This window comes from Anabrus simplex, chromosome 5 (genome assembly GCF_040414725.1).
Source record: "Anabrus simplex isolate iqAnaSimp1 chromosome 5, ASM4041472v1, whole genome shotgun sequence".
Taxonomy (NCBI): Eukaryota; Metazoa; Arthropoda; class Insecta; order Orthoptera; family Tettigoniidae; genus Anabrus; species Anabrus simplex.
Genome location: NC_090269.1, coordinates 18,720,703 through 18,736,481, shown reverse-complemented (window position 1 = coordinate 18,736,481; position 15,779 = coordinate 18,720,703). Strand labels below are relative to the sequence as shown.

The 15,779-nt window shown below is 39.4% G+C and overlaps 1 protein-coding gene across 1 annotated transcript in view; it reads right to left on the bottom strand.

Moving 5' to 3' along the window:
- LOC136874273 (inositol polyphosphate-4-phosphatase type I A) overlaps window positions 1–15,779 on the bottom strand; it is a 264,058-nt gene that overhangs the window by 105,683 nt on the left and 142,596 nt on the right. Inside the window, exon 11 of the mRNA XM_067147899.2 lies at window positions 6,383–6,496. Coding sequence (XP_067004000.2) covers window positions 6,383–6,496 — 114 coding nt within the window. The remainder of the gene's footprint in view (window positions 1–6,382; window positions 6,497–15,779) is intronic.

Genomic DNA, 15,779 nt, shown 5'->3' with positions numbered 1-15,779 from the left:
CGTTGAAAATTTGCCGGCAATACCCGGTCCACGTATCTTTACCATACGACAATCCATCACGAAAATATCTCTGCTGTCTATAGAACTTAATTTTACTGCCAGGTAGCCTACAGTAGACGCATTATAACTCTGCCATTGAGCTGTGGCCTTTCTAAGAATTCGAAAGCTCGCATGTTTTGATGCCACTCTGCATATTTGAAAAACGTTTTTGTAGAGGCTAATAGAACGACATTCTCTTTTCACTGTTTCCCGCGATCCAGTGACGTTACACAGAGGCACTGTACAACCGGTTACCGCGGGTAGCAATGTATAATAATGAAGTGGTCGTCTATTGTCAGCAAGTTTTGTGTGTGTGCACGAGGGGGGAGAAAGGAAGCAGCATGGTTACCGCGGTAGTTGCCAGTGGTGTTCATTAGTGTTAGACCGCAAATGCAAAATGACCCTTGATTTTTCACGAGATTCTTAGAAATAAACGCCGTCTTGGATTTGGAGAAATATGGTATCATTCCAGAGGCTTCTGTGGCAAACATCTCAGTATTCTTCTTCAAATGGCGTCAGCTAACCTAACCGTATATGTATCATGAAAACATTTCAAACGCATGTAGAAAAATGATGACCTCCTCGCTAAAAAATTACATGGGAATAACTGGATGCGAGAAAATATAAACTATCCTCGGAAATCAGTGATTTACTCTGCCATATCTTGAAGTGTATCACATTCTTACTTAATTTCAGTATATAACATAAAAAATTAAGAGATAGTTTACTTCAGCCTTTATAAACTATCTTCGGATATCAGTGATTTAATCCGCCATATCTTGAGTTGTATCACATTCTTACTTATACATTAAAATTAAGAGATAGTTTACTTCAGCCTTTATTTTTAACGAGTTAACAACTGCTATCGGCCATGTTATTTACTCATTTATTACGAAAACGTGTTATCCTCTTTCATTTCAAATTTTCTACAGAGAACAGCAGTCGAAGAGTATTACTAATCGACTCGAACATTGCCTTTGAATGGCGATGAGTGCGCTCGCAAATGCACATAGTGAGAAAACTATACCGTACCGAACATGATCGAGCGCATTTTGTGGCAAACGTTTCAGTTTTCTTATTCATACAACATCACCTATCCTAACTTAACCATACTATACATACGATAATAACATACTTCCAGCACTAGTACAGAAATTATAACCTTCTCGCTATCCGTAATTTATTACATGTTATGAGTCTCATTTTCAGTCATTTACGCACTTATTACGAAAACATGTTTTCTTTCATTGCAAATTTTCTTTACGGAACAGGAGTCAACGGGTATTACTAATCGACTCCGACATCGCCTTCGAATGATATAGATGATTTCTTATTCAAACAATGTCATGTATCCTAACTTAACGATACTATACATATGATATGATTGAATCTATGCTAGACTGCTCACGACTACAATCTATTACAAAGATTATTCTAGAAGGAGACATAACACTTCTATACTGATGCTTCAAGTGCCTTTTGACCTTATCACGCAACCACTGGTGTTAACAACTCTACTGTAATTCTACGTACCCGATTCTCAATCAAAAACGTTCGAAGATTTATTTTTCGATATTTTAATTAATCCACGCTTCATTACTATCAAATAATCTGTACAATCCAAATGTATGTCAGATCATTATGATTATATCTCATTCTACAAATAACCAACTTGTACTTTTTTAGACGAACACTAGTATTCATTCCATGTACATATAATACTATGACAAGTTCATTATTGAATTTTAGTTGCATTTAAGCATCGCCTTCTCCACAGACTAGATTTTTATGACTGTTTTATCTTGTATTAAAGCATGTATTATACTTTGAGGAACCCAGTTCCGGGCCCTGACTTAGCTTTAGATTAAGTATGGCTGAGGATGCTTACAAAGCCTAAGCGAAACATGTCCCATTTTAACATACAAGATGAAGCAAAATTCGAGCACTTGGGCGTCGCAGTACGACTCCTCACATTCCAGCAATAAAAAAATGTCTCTCACAAAAGTTTGTCCTGCGAGTATATCTGGCAGAAAAAAACACTGAAGAGTGGCAATCTGGCAATTCTGTAACCACATGTAGGGTAACTACCTATGTCAGCACATATTAGTCATGCTGTACAGTTGGTGCACTGGGTAGAGTTTTGAGTTAGCACGCAGGAGGTCGAGGGTTCGATCCTGGGTTGTGGCGCACTTTTATATTTGATAATTTCCATCGGACATTACATACTGTAATACAGTAAGACACAGTTTCTTAGGTCACATGTATGCTACATTTACAAAATTTAGTAACGCTGAACACGTTGTAACGCATCTAGTGGATGAAGTGGTGTGAATATATTCACGCCCACGACGTGCAAAGGGCGTCTTTCGAAGCTGACCAATGAAAACGAATGTTCATGCATTTCTAGGATCGTCGTATGTAAGTGAAAATGGTTTCTAGAGGACGCACTGCAATCGCTGTTGACGATTAAGATGCCAGATACCATACCACCTGGACAACATTTACGAAATAAAAAACATATGCCTCAAACCAGGATCGACACCCCTCGACCTCCTGCATGCTAACCCAAAACTCTATCCACTGCACCAACTGTACAGCACGACTAATATGTGCTGACAGAGGTAGTTACCCTACATGTGGTTACAGTGTTGCGAGACTGCCACTCTTCAACGTCCTTTCTCTGCCGGATATACTCGCAGGAGGAACTTTTGTGACAGACATTTTTTTATTGCTGGCATGTGAGGAGTCGCGCTGCAACGCCCGAGTGCACAAATTTCGCTTCACCCTGTATATGTAATATTTGTGTCTTAAACTTAAAGATTGTAAAGTATTGGACTGGTGGTTTTTTAATAAATTTGTTTGAAACTTTTGCATCCATAATTTAACCAGAAACAAGAAAACATAAACTAACCTCTGAAATCAATGATGCGCTCTGCCATACCTTGAGGTGTATCACATTCTTACTTACATTAACTGTGGTATTTAGCACTAAAATTAAGAGGTTGTTTATTCAGCCTTTAATTTTAACGAGTTAACAACTGTTATTGGACACGTTATTTACGCAATTATTATGAAAACATGTTTTCTTTCATTGCGAATTTTCTTTACGGAACAGCAATCGACGGGTATTACTAATTGACTCCGACATCACCTTCGAATGATATAGACGATTTCTTATTCAAACAGCATCAGGCATCCTAACTTAACCACACTATACATATGATAATCGAGGAAACGATGCCGAAGGTGTTCGATCGTGCGCAACATAATAGCTGGGTGCATAAATATCGGTAACGGAAAAACTCGTGTGCACTTAATCGCTCGTAATAACAGGTGCGTCAGTGATAGGGCTCTCGCTGTAACCGAAGGATAATACATAGTTTAATATAGGACTTTTGAAGGGACAGAAAAAACTTGTCGTTATAACGGGGTTCTCGTTATATATCGTTCTCGCTATAGCGGACTTCTATTGTACGTATGCACCGAACAATATCTTCAATGCCGATGAGACTGCGTTGTTTTTTAATGCCGAGCCCAAACGGATTTATGGTTTTAAGGGAGAGAAGTGCCATGGCGGGAAATCTTACATGGATAGGGTCACAGTCCTTCTGTTTTGCAATGTAGACGGAAGCGAGAGATGTCCTCCCCTCATCATAGGCAAGTTCGAGAAGCCACAATGTTTTAATGGCATCAGGCACTTTCCGTGCAAATACCAGCCGTCTAAAAATTTCTGGATGATAGGCAAAATTTTTGAGGAGTGGCTGGTATGCCTTAAGCGCAAAATGGCATGCCAGGATAGAAAAATACTTCTGTTGTTCGATCTGTGCGCCGGACACAAACAAAATTTAATTTTAAAACATGTGCGTCTTCTTTTTTCTATCGGCTCATACTACGAGCTACTTGCAGACCCTAGATCAAGGTACAATTTTATCTGTGAAATGTGCCTACAGAAAGCGAATGGTGCATTACTTTCTCCGTGAAGTTGCTACAAATATTCTGGCGGGAGAAATACGCAAGTAGAATGTGACTGTTGCAATGTGGAGTGTAACAGTTGCCTGGGATGCTACTCCTTCATCAACAATCAAGAACTGCTTCGTCAAGTGTGGTTTTGGTTTGTTAAATGAAGTTGAAGGAGGAGAAGACAATGAAGATGAATGGGAGGAGTTAGGGCAGAAGTCCGATGTATGACTTTCTCCGAATACATCGCGATAGACCATGCAGAGACTACTTCAAGAGAGCGGGATCGCACCATAATGATCAGCTGTGATTACGTGACACCAGAAGGAGATGCAGCTACAGCTGATGTTGAACATGATGAAGGTACAGCGTACGTGGCAAGTATTCCATCAAAAAATGATGTGCTTGCCGCTCTAGCCGTGTTGGATTCTGTGATAAGTGCAAGTGATGCTGACGACACTACAATTAAGGCTATGGCCCATATGGAGCAGTTCGTAGCTACTGTTTATAAAAAAAGAGGAAGCAACCTGTCATACATTCTTTCTTTAAAAGGCAATAAGCCTAATGTGTGGGAATAAAAAGCGCCCTACTGGACCATTAAACGTTTGCGAACTATTCAGGTACTGTACAAAGTTATTTATTATTCATGATAATTGTGTTAAATATATGTCTGGGTTTTTAATGTTTTGTTGGTGTGTTGTGTTTCCAATTTGGACAGTCTTGTTGGCTCCCCTGTGCAAGTGCTTTATACTGCACTTAAATGAGGTAGGTTATAACCTATTTGCTAAAATTGCGTCGTGCATATACAGTAGATTACCGTCCTTGAATCGTATTTTATTTTTCCCGGGTGTGAGGTTACATTTGACAGTGTATGGCATTATCCAAGAGCATTATTTTAATAAATGCACCTTGTTGGATAAATTTAGGAATTCTTTTTTTTTCCACGACATTTGAAAGATTTAACTGTGAATCAAGGCGATTGCATGCTATAAAGGATCTTAGAATATTTTGTGATGTAGCAGGGGTTGGCATTTCTGAATTTCGAGTTAGCGGTGGTTAATTCAAAATAACATAATTCAAAGTCCAATTTTTGCGTCCCAACGACTTCGAATTAACAAGGTTTTACTGTATCTTTTGTTTCCTTTAACCCTACTCTTTAAATTATTTGCTGCCTAAATATCAAGCCACGACATATGTTAACATCACAATGCAATTTCAGTCGGTGCGCACTAAAAAAATGCTAGCCATGGGCGGCAAGGAGAGTGATGCTGTCAGCTCACACCGAGAGATGGCACTGTGATCGCTGTCTCCTGGTGAGCACATGCTTTTACAGCGAAGTTTCCGTTATTATCTTTATAAGCTATTCGGTTATAGCATTCCTTACAAGCTAGTCATTGTGATGAATGATGAGAGAGTATGGTGTGCACATGGTATGGTGGCTTTGCAAACTGTTGCAGCAATTTCTAGCATAGTGCAGAAAGCAATGGGAAACTACCTTGTTCCTCTAGCAATTTGCATTGTGCTCAGTAACTTTCTTCGGTGGCCTTTACATATTACTGTTATATTTCTTAGCAATGTTTCTCTATTGTAGTTAGTTATTATTTAACAGCGTACTATTTTGTTTAGTATAATATGTAACAAAGCTAAGTGTTAACTTTAGGTCAACAAGTGTTTGAAGCCCGCATAGTAGCAATGATCATTAAGGTTCCAATCTATATGGTCTGACACCATGGTTAACCAGTTTGAGTCCTGTTGGTGGAAGAAATTTTCATCATCAGAATAGTTATTTATTTATTTATTTATTTATTTATTTATTTATTTATTTATTTATTTATTTATTTATTTATTTATTTATTTATTTATTTAATTTGACAACATGAAGGTACACAGGCCTAAACCTAATTACATTCCTTCTCGACATGTCAGGATTAAACTACAAATACATCAAAACGAATAACAACAATAACAATAATCAAAACAATAAAAACAACAAGAACACAACTGAAGATTAAATCTACAAACAAAAAACATAATAATACAGACTACAGATAAACCATAGAAAACTATTAAAGAAATCAGAAAAAAAGAAGGAAAAACAACTTTTGAGTATCCAACATTCTAGCAGTACCTACTGTACACAGCAGTACATACCAATATTTACCATATGTAGTGAATATGACCCTATATATTGAAAGTTTATTTGAAGATATTTATTACATTTGGACTTTTTTTTAGCATAATTTACCATGAAGTTCTCCCATAAAGTGACTGAATGCACAGAAACAAACAAAAGCATGTAATTACATAAGTAATCCATAAATGGGAAAGATGAGAAAAAGAAGTTTATCTACACTGTTTCAGAAATATAACACTGAAGATGTCTGACCTTTGAAATCATGTCTTCACAAATAGGCAGCATTCCAGCGGTCTGTTTCTCCTTGGCAAGCTTCATGAGAGCTCTCATTCCGTCCACCACCTCTCTGCGTAGCTGTTTTATGGCCTTGAAACAATAGCAGAAAGGCATATTATACATCAGATGAAACTATTTCAAAATAACCAGTTCTGATATTGTAGCAGCACATACAGTTGTCGTAAGATTTATTATATATATTTTTTTGCAACCTGTTTTGATGTTGCATAACACATGCATCTATTATTATTAGTGAGAAGTTGTGCTGTACAGATCATCACTCTAAAACTAATAATGGCATACTACAGGAAACAAAACAAGCCTATAGTAATAACATTTATTGACTTTAAGAAGGCATATGATTGTATACATAGACCTTACGTGCTGAACATTTTACAGAAGTTTGGACTCCAACATAAATTAATTAAACTGATAGAACTTCCTTCAACTAATACCATATCAAAAGTACAGTTTACAGGAGAGGTTTCTGAACCAATTTTTATTAAAACAGATTTAAGATAAGGAGACTGTTTATCACCATTACTATTTAATTCTGCATTAAAATCTATATATATAAAATAAGAGTTTTGTCTGTACATTGCTCAAAATTTAAAAAGTATGGTATTTCTGTATCAGTCATGTCCATAGTAACAAGAAAATGCATTTTTTAATTTTCTGTAATTTCTGTCTGTCTGTATGTATGTACACGCATCACGAGAAAACGGCTGAAGAGAATTTAATGAAAATCGGTATGTAAAGCCGGGAATAAGTCCATATATATTGTAATGGTTATTGCGTCCACCATGCCAAGTCGCTACGCGCCGAGCTCGTCACCCATTGCCCCATCCCCTTAGGTTTGAGCGTGCCAATCGCGAGCAACATTTAAGTGGCGGGCGGGCCCTCCTCTCTTCTGTCCGTGGTCGTGCCGCATGCAACGACGGAAATTACTCGACGATTAATCTGAAGTCTTCCATCTCGCGAGGTTCCTGGAGACATCTAGCATCCGGACTGTTCTGGAAGGCCCAGAGCAGGTATATAAGGAGAGGAGTGACTTGGAGTGACAGTCAGTGAGAGTTAGACGGAGTTAGTGAGTAAGAGTGGGTAAGAGCGAGATTGAGTTCGCTGGAGCTTAGTCAGTGATGGCCTGGGAGAGTGCAGCCTGATGGATTATCTGCCTGTTGGAGCCGAGGACTCGTTCCTGTTTCCCTGATGTCGTGTGTGTGTGTGTGTCCCTTGAGGCTGACTGCTGGAGGAGAACCTGGAGTGTTCTGGAGCAGCGCGAAAGGAACACTGGGTGCCGACGTGTGCGGACTGCGAGCGGGGTTCGACAGATGGAGTGAACAGAGGATATATCCCGACCGGCGAGACTGACCTGTAGGCTGAGGACCGTGACAGCGCTAACGAGTGTGACTAAGTGGCTGAGAGAGCGTACTGTAAATATCGATGACTCTGTGTGTGTGTGTGTGTGTGTGTGTGTGTGTGTGTGTGTGTGTGTGTCTCATTGTAGATAGAACATGAGAAACTAAGAGAGAGAGCGCGAACTGTGAAGCGTGTAACCGTGTACGTGTGCAAGTTGTGGCTCGGCTATCGTCTGTGTGTGTGTGTAAGTCTGTAATTGTAGTGCTAAGTTAATAAATCTTAGAAATAGGTTGCTACCAGGTTCTGTATGCATTTATTTATTCATCTACCCTGCCAGCACGTTACAACTGGCGTCAGAAGTGGGATGGACAAACTATAATCTGGTGGATAAACTCTTACGTAAAAACTGGTGTCAGAATCGAGTACCTGGTAGCGTATTTTGTCTTCTTCTTCTTCTTTTCTAGCCTATTTCAATCCACTGCTGGATATAGGCCTCTTCCATGTGCTTCCATCGTCTTCGGTCTTGAGCCACTTGGAACCAGCGTGTTCCAGCCAACAGCTTTATGTCGTCGAGCCATCTCTTCAGGGGTCTTCCAATGCCTCTCTTGTGTCCCCATGGTCTCCAGTGAACAATCCTAGAGGTCCACCTGTTGTAGTCTTGTCGAGCTACGTGTCCTACCCATTGCCATTTTAGTCTTGCTACTATCTCTAGGATGTCTGTTACATTTCTACTAGTGAAATGAATTCCGAACAGCTCCAGATTTTTCTAAGCAAGTTTAGTGAACTTGAAAATAAAATAAAATTATCTGGTTATGGCGAACTCATTAGTGAACTGAGATCTGAGCGGAGGTCAAACCTGGACCAGCTGAAAACAGATTTAAGTGAAAGGAAGAGTGAGCAGTTAAAGTCAAGAGACGAAGTGCACTCTCTTGAAACCGAGGTCCACAATGACGAAGTGCGGGACGACAACGAACTGGACGAGAAGCGATCCGAAGAGATGCTCACGGTTGTGGAGTCCGGAGTTCCGAGGCCCAGCGGTGGAAGCAAGTGCCCTGTGTGCGGAAACGATGGCTGTGGAGGCGCGAATGAATCCTGCTAGCAGCGACGGCGGCTCCATCATCGTGAAGTTGGAAACCCTACAGGACGACGGGATTACTTCCAAGAGAACATGCCGGACCCAGTTCGAGACCGGATCGACCCCCAAGAAGAGTGCCGAATACCCGATCACCGGACTACGTGTACAGAAGATGATAGTTCAACGCAGCCCCCAGCCAAGCTCGACCAACGAGGAGGTTGTGGGAGTGCTCGACGCACATTGCAGTGTCCACCAACCGAGAGCCACCTACCGAGTCCAGCTGCAGGAAAGGAGTCAGCGCACCGATGTAACGCCGCGGGAATTCGACGCCGAGATCGAGCGACCAAGAGACGTGATTTTGGAAGAGTTATCCCGAGGTGACACCAAGCTCAAGGTGGCTAACGGCTGTGATACACCCCGTGACGCTGAGATCTGTCCAGGGAGGACGATCGGCAGGAAAGAGAACTACGAAGAGGCTCTGATGATGGCCCGTGAGACAGAGGCAGCGACTGCAACGGCACGGCTGAAGGGACCCGTACTAGCAGACGGAGCACCAATGGAAGATGAACCGATGACCAACAAACAAGGATGCCACCTGACCAGGACACTTGTTCCGGCACGAAGCTGCGTGCTGGTACGAACATCAAATGCTGCACCCCGGAAGAAAAGGAAATTCAGCAGGGCTAAATCTGGGACGAGCAAACCAGTCCCGGGCATCACACCAGAGGACTACGAAGGCGCTCAAGCCCTGAAAGTGGATGCGAGTGTGGAGGAAAGGAAAACCACCGAAGATCCGGCTGCCACGCGAGGACTCGCTGATCGTCATCAACGGGGACGAGGACACCGTCGACCGGACCCAGCGGATTCCCCATGGGTAGATGGTGGCCAACCGAACAAACCGTATTGCAGCGTATCGCGGAGCAGCTCGGGACGAGCAGCCTTAAGGAGGGGGCAATGTAATGGTTATAGCGTCCGCCATGCCAAGTCGGTACGCGCCGAGCTCGTCACCCATCGCTCCACCCTCTTAGGCTGGAGCGTGCCAATTACGAGCAACATTTAAGTGCTGGGCGGGCCCTCCTCTCTTCTGTCCGTGGTCGTGCTGCATGCGACGACGGAAATTACTCGACGATTAATCTGGAGTCTTCCATCTCGCGAGGTTCCTGGAGACATCTAGCATCCGGACTGTTCTGAAAGGCCCAGAGCAGGTATATAAGGAGAGGAGTAACTTGGAGTGACAGTCAGTGAGAGTTAGACGGAGTTAGTGAGTAAGAGCGGGTGAGAGCGAGATTGAGTTCGCTGGAGCGCAGTCAGTGATGGCCTGGGAGAGTGCAGCCTGATGGATTATCTGCCTGTTGGAGCTGAGGACTCGTTCCTGTTTCCCTGATGTCGTGTGTGTGTGTCCCTTGAAGCTGACTGCTGGAGGAGAACCTGGAGTGTTCTGGAGCAGCGCGAAAGGAACACTGGGTGCCGACGTGTGCGGACTGTGAACGGGGTTCGATGGATGGAGTGAACAGCGGATATATCCCGACCGGCGAGACTGACGTGTAGGCTGTGGACCGTGACAGCGCTAACGAGTGTGACTAAGTGGCTGAGAGAGCGTACTGTAAATATCGATGACTCTGTGTGTGTGTGTGTGTGTGTGTGTGTGTGTGTGTGTGTGTGCGTGCGTGTGTCTCTCTCTCTCTCATTGTAGATAGGACATGAGAAACTAAGAGAGAGAAAGAGAGAGAGAGAGCGCGAACCATGAAGTGTGTAACCGTGTACGTGTGTAAGTTGTGGCTCGGCTATCGCCTGTGTGTGTGTGTAAGTCTGTAATTGTAGTGCTAAGTTAATAAATCTTAGAAATAGGTTGCTACCAGGTTCTGTACGCATTTATTTATTCATCTACCCCGCCAGCACGTTTTACAATATAAAATAAGAGTTTTGTCTGTACATTGCTCAAAATTTAAAAAGGATAGTATTTCTGTATCAGTCATGTCCATAGTAACAAGAAAATGCATTTTTTAATTTTCCGTCATTTCTGTCTGTCCGTCTGTGTCTGTCTGTATGTATGTATATATGTACACGCATCACGAGAAAACGGCTGAAGAGAATTTAATGAAAATCGGTATGTAAAGTCCGGGAATAAGTCGCTACAATCTAGGCCATAATTAATCTTTTTCATGCTGAGAGAAATTGTAGTTTAAGGGAAGGCCTAAAATTTAAATCTCAAATATTTATGTATTAGTGGTCCTATCTTAATGAAAACCAATATGTAAAGTTCTGAAATAAGTCGCTACAATATAAACTATTAATAATCTTATTCACTCTGAAAGAAATGGTAGTTTAAGGGAAGGCATACAATTTTATTCGCAAATATTTATGTTATTAGGGGTCCTATCTTAATTAAAATAGGTACGCAAAGTCGGCGAATGAGTCGCTACAGTCTATACCGTCAATAATCTTGTTCACACTGAGAGAAATGGTAGTTTAGGGGAAGGCCTAAAATTTAATTCTGAAATATTTGTTATTAGTTGTTCCATCGTAAATAAAATCGGTATGCACACTCGGGGAATAAGTTGCTACAATCTAGGCCATAAATAACTTTATTCACACTGAGCAAAATGGTAGTTTAGGGGAAGGCCCAAAATTTAATTCTTGAATATTTGCGTTGTTAGTGGTCTTATTGACAATTACTATATAAATAAAGTGACATAGTATTAAATTTCCGATCATTTATGTCTTATACATTTTGACCGTACCGGCTATGATAACGGAGATATTCATGAATATGGATTTTTGTTGCTAAGATCATATCAGCGCCGTCACAAGAAAATGGGTAAATGGAATTTAATGAAAATCGGTATGTAAAGTTGGGGAATAAGGAACTACACTCTACGCTACAATTATATAAGGCCTGAATGTGAAGGCCTATAATACAGAAAGCTCATAACATTGATCAACAATAACATTACACTGACCATTGTTTGTTGTGATTTGCTTTGTGTCTCTTTTGCCATTCATCTCCGATAGATGGGATTACTGCTGTATGCCGATATTTTTATAATTTGCTCTACGTCGCGCCGACACAGATAGGACTCATGGCGACGACGGGATACGAAAGGGCTAGGAGTGGGAAGGAAGCCGCCCCTGTGTTAATTACGTTACAGCCCCAGCATTTTCCTGGTGTAAAAAGTGGAGACCACAGAAAACCATCTTAAGGGCTGTCAACAGTGGAGTTCGAACCCACTACCTCCTGGATCCAAGCTCACAGCTATGCACCCCTAACTGCACAGCCAACTCACCCGGTCATACCGAGTATAACGGCCTGCCTGAAAATTGGCGGGAAATAGCTGGTGAGTTAGGTAAATTTCTGATATTACTGATACATAACAAACTGGTTCATCATAGCATTTGAGCTATTCAATTCCTACTCTGAGGCACTGATTGGAATGAGCAGTGTGCTTATTTAACAGAATAATGGCAGAGAAGTGTTCACGGCTGTCTGCGGTCTGGTCATTGCAGCACTGGAACTTTGGACTGTTAGATCGGCACCATAGTACTGTTCGTTAAAAGTGAGAAAATGTGCGGTTTATTAATTTGATCAAGTATTTTATATAACACTGCTTTTAATCACTACATTCCTTCGGATGACTTCAGGTAGGAAAACCACAAAGACAGTCTTTCTGAGAATCCCGTAGCAAAGCACGGGTACATCAACTAGTTTATAATAAGGGAATGATACAAGGTCAACCCACAGAACATAAAAGTTGGAAGCACCAAACCAAATTTAAGTTTAAACTGTTTAGGATTTGCTTATAACCTTGTTCTATTGTCCAACAATATTCAGGAAACTTGACAGAAATTAAATCTACAGGAACAGCACACAAAATAGGTCTTACAATATCCTTTGAAAAAACTATTGATGGGTAAGAAAACAAAAGTGTTGATAAATTTAAGTATTTAGGAGAAATTATGACTTACAATCTTAATGATAAACCAGCTTGGCATAACGTAATAAATACATTAAATGAAGCAAATTATATTACCGGTACCAAGATCACTTGCAATAATAAAAGCTTATTGATAGCAGTAAAATTAAGACATTGTAAAACAGTCACACAGCCAGAAATAACTTATGCTAGTGAAACCATTTTTAAAACTACTAATACAGCTGAAACAGACAAAATACTTAAGACAGAAAGAAGAATAATTAGAACATGCATAAATAAAGAGAATCAAGTTAGTGGACAATGGAGAATAGCATCAAATAAAGCAGTTTATACAAAAAGTAAAATTGAACCAGTATTGAGCACGATTAGGAAAACACGTATATTATTCTCTGGACATCTTATCAGAACACCTGACACTAGAATTAGCAGAAGAATTGAAAAATTATGGAATAGCAAGACCAGGACTAAATGGATCACGGAAATTAAGGAGGATATTAAAGAACTACAAATAACAATAGATGATCTCAAAAACAAAAGAGAAAAAATTAGGATACTTCAAGAAAACATACACCAGGCTAAAGACCAAGATCAATAAAAGGTCTAATGGGAGGGTATTTTCATCAGAACAAAGAAAGGCAGTTTCTCTCAGAATGAAAAAAATATTGGGCTGATAGGAAATCAAGAAATCCTTTATAAAATTGACTAAAGTGGTCCAATGTAGGCCATAAAACATAAATTAAAATACATAAATTATTATGATTGCATTACTGTTCGCATGAAGACACTATACCAAAGGGCCTTTGCTATAGAGGACTCACTGTACGAAGGAGAAGGTGATACAACAGAAAGCAGATAGTTATAGGCCAATCAGCTCGACATGTGTTACATGTAAGCTCTGGAAAAGCATTCTTTCTGATTATATTGGACATATTTGCAAAATTGCTAACTGTTTTGATAGAAGACAGTTTGGGATGAAGAAAAGTTTATCCAGTGAGGCTCAACTTGTAGGATTCCAGCAAGATACAGCGAATATTATAGATAAAGGCGGTAAAATGGACAGTAGATTCACAATTAAGTATTTATTTTCCACCTAGTCGATACAATGACTGCTTAAGGCAATTTTTAATGGTCAAAAGTGGTACATGTTTTGTATATTATCAACATCTTCAGCCACATAACACTGTTTAGATGAAAAATGTATAAAATTGACAAAGTAATGCTTTAGAGGAAGTGTCCTTAAAATTAACATAAGATTGACAAGATTAAAACAAACAAATAACTCAAGAGAAAATATATAAATTATTTCTACAATAGAAAGCAGTCATCAAGGAAACACTTGTACAATATTCCATAGAGAAATTGTCCTAATAAATATTCTTTTCTTAATAATTCATGAAAAAAGATCAATTTATAAATTAAAAATTATACAATTTATAAGTAATTATCGAAATGAAGAAATCCTGATATCACAGTGCGGCTCTTATTATTAATGTAGATGAAGATATAACTAATTCCTAGTTGTCAAATCTTTTTAAGCCTGCTTTCCTTTGGAATAGTAACTCCTGTCATTCTTTCACAGTTTTGCGCCGGGTGTAATATTGATGATGCGTTCTTCCTTGCTCTTGCACCTGAGGAGGTGGAGGAGCGGGGGATATAGGTGTGTCAAGAACTTCCTTGCTGTCACCTATAGCTTCAACTGAGGAGGAATAAGTTGTAGGGCTATCTGTAGGAGGAGAAATTCCAATTCTTTTTTCGTGATCCTTCTCAAGCATTTTCAAATATACTAGAATTTGATAATATAATGGATTCTTATATTCTACAGCCTCATTAAGGTTATCATTTTTCTTTACAAGTTGGTCTAGATGAATGTACAGGTCTTCATATGTGTTCATTAAGCTGCCCTTTTTTAACTTTTTTATGATGGTCAGGTCTTGTTCTATGTTGGTAAATTTATGACCTGTGGCAGTCATGTGTGATCCCATTGCTGAGAATCTTCTATGTTTTTCAGCATTCACATGTTCCAAATATCTAACTTTAAAATTGCGGCCAGATTGTCCTATGTATGTATTCTTACATTCAAAGCATGTGAGTTTATATATTCCGGAATCAAAATTTTTTTATCTTTTTCCGAGAGATTTATTGTATCATGGTTGAAAATACTATGTTTCATGTTGTTATTGGTGGAAAATGCAATTTTAAAATTTTTTCTCTTAAATAAATTTGTTATTACATGAATGTTTGGATTATTATATGTGAACTTGATATATTTTTCAGTTTTACTAGGTTCGACTGCTAATTTAGATTGTTGCTTCTCCGAAAATTTATTAATTATTTTATCAATCATGTTATTGTTGAAACCATTCAAGAGGGCTTGTTGTCGGATAAACAACAGTTCTTTATTCCTTTCAGATTTGGATAAAGGAATACTAAACGCTCTGTTAACGTAACTATAATATGCTGATCTTTTCTGTGCCTCAGGGTGTAACGAGTTGTTCTTGATAGTGGTCAGTGTGAAAGTGGATTTTCTGTGTATTTTGAAAGAAAATCCTTTTTCTTCTCTTGTTGTGACTATGTCCAGAAAATTCAGTGATCTTTCAACTTCTTCTTCTACAGTGAATTTTATATTGGAATCCAAATTATTCAGTATATTTAAAACTTTATTGCTATCGGTGAGTCTGTTATCTATTATAGCGTAAACATCGTCCACATAACGTGTCCAAAAATCCAAACCCTCTATTTGATTAATAATTTTCGTGTGTTCCAAATAGTCTAAGTATATATTAGCCAATATTCCTGATGCTGGGGCTCCCATTGAGAGTCCTTTTTGTCGGTAAATTTTATTATTAAACGTAAAATAATTTTGATTTAACACGAATTTTAAAACATTAATAAAATCTTCAATTTCTGGTATGCTTACTAATTTGTTCTTCGTTAAATTCTTCTTAATGATTCTGATAGTGTCTTCTATTGGAATGTTTGTATACATGTTGGTTATGTCAAACGAACA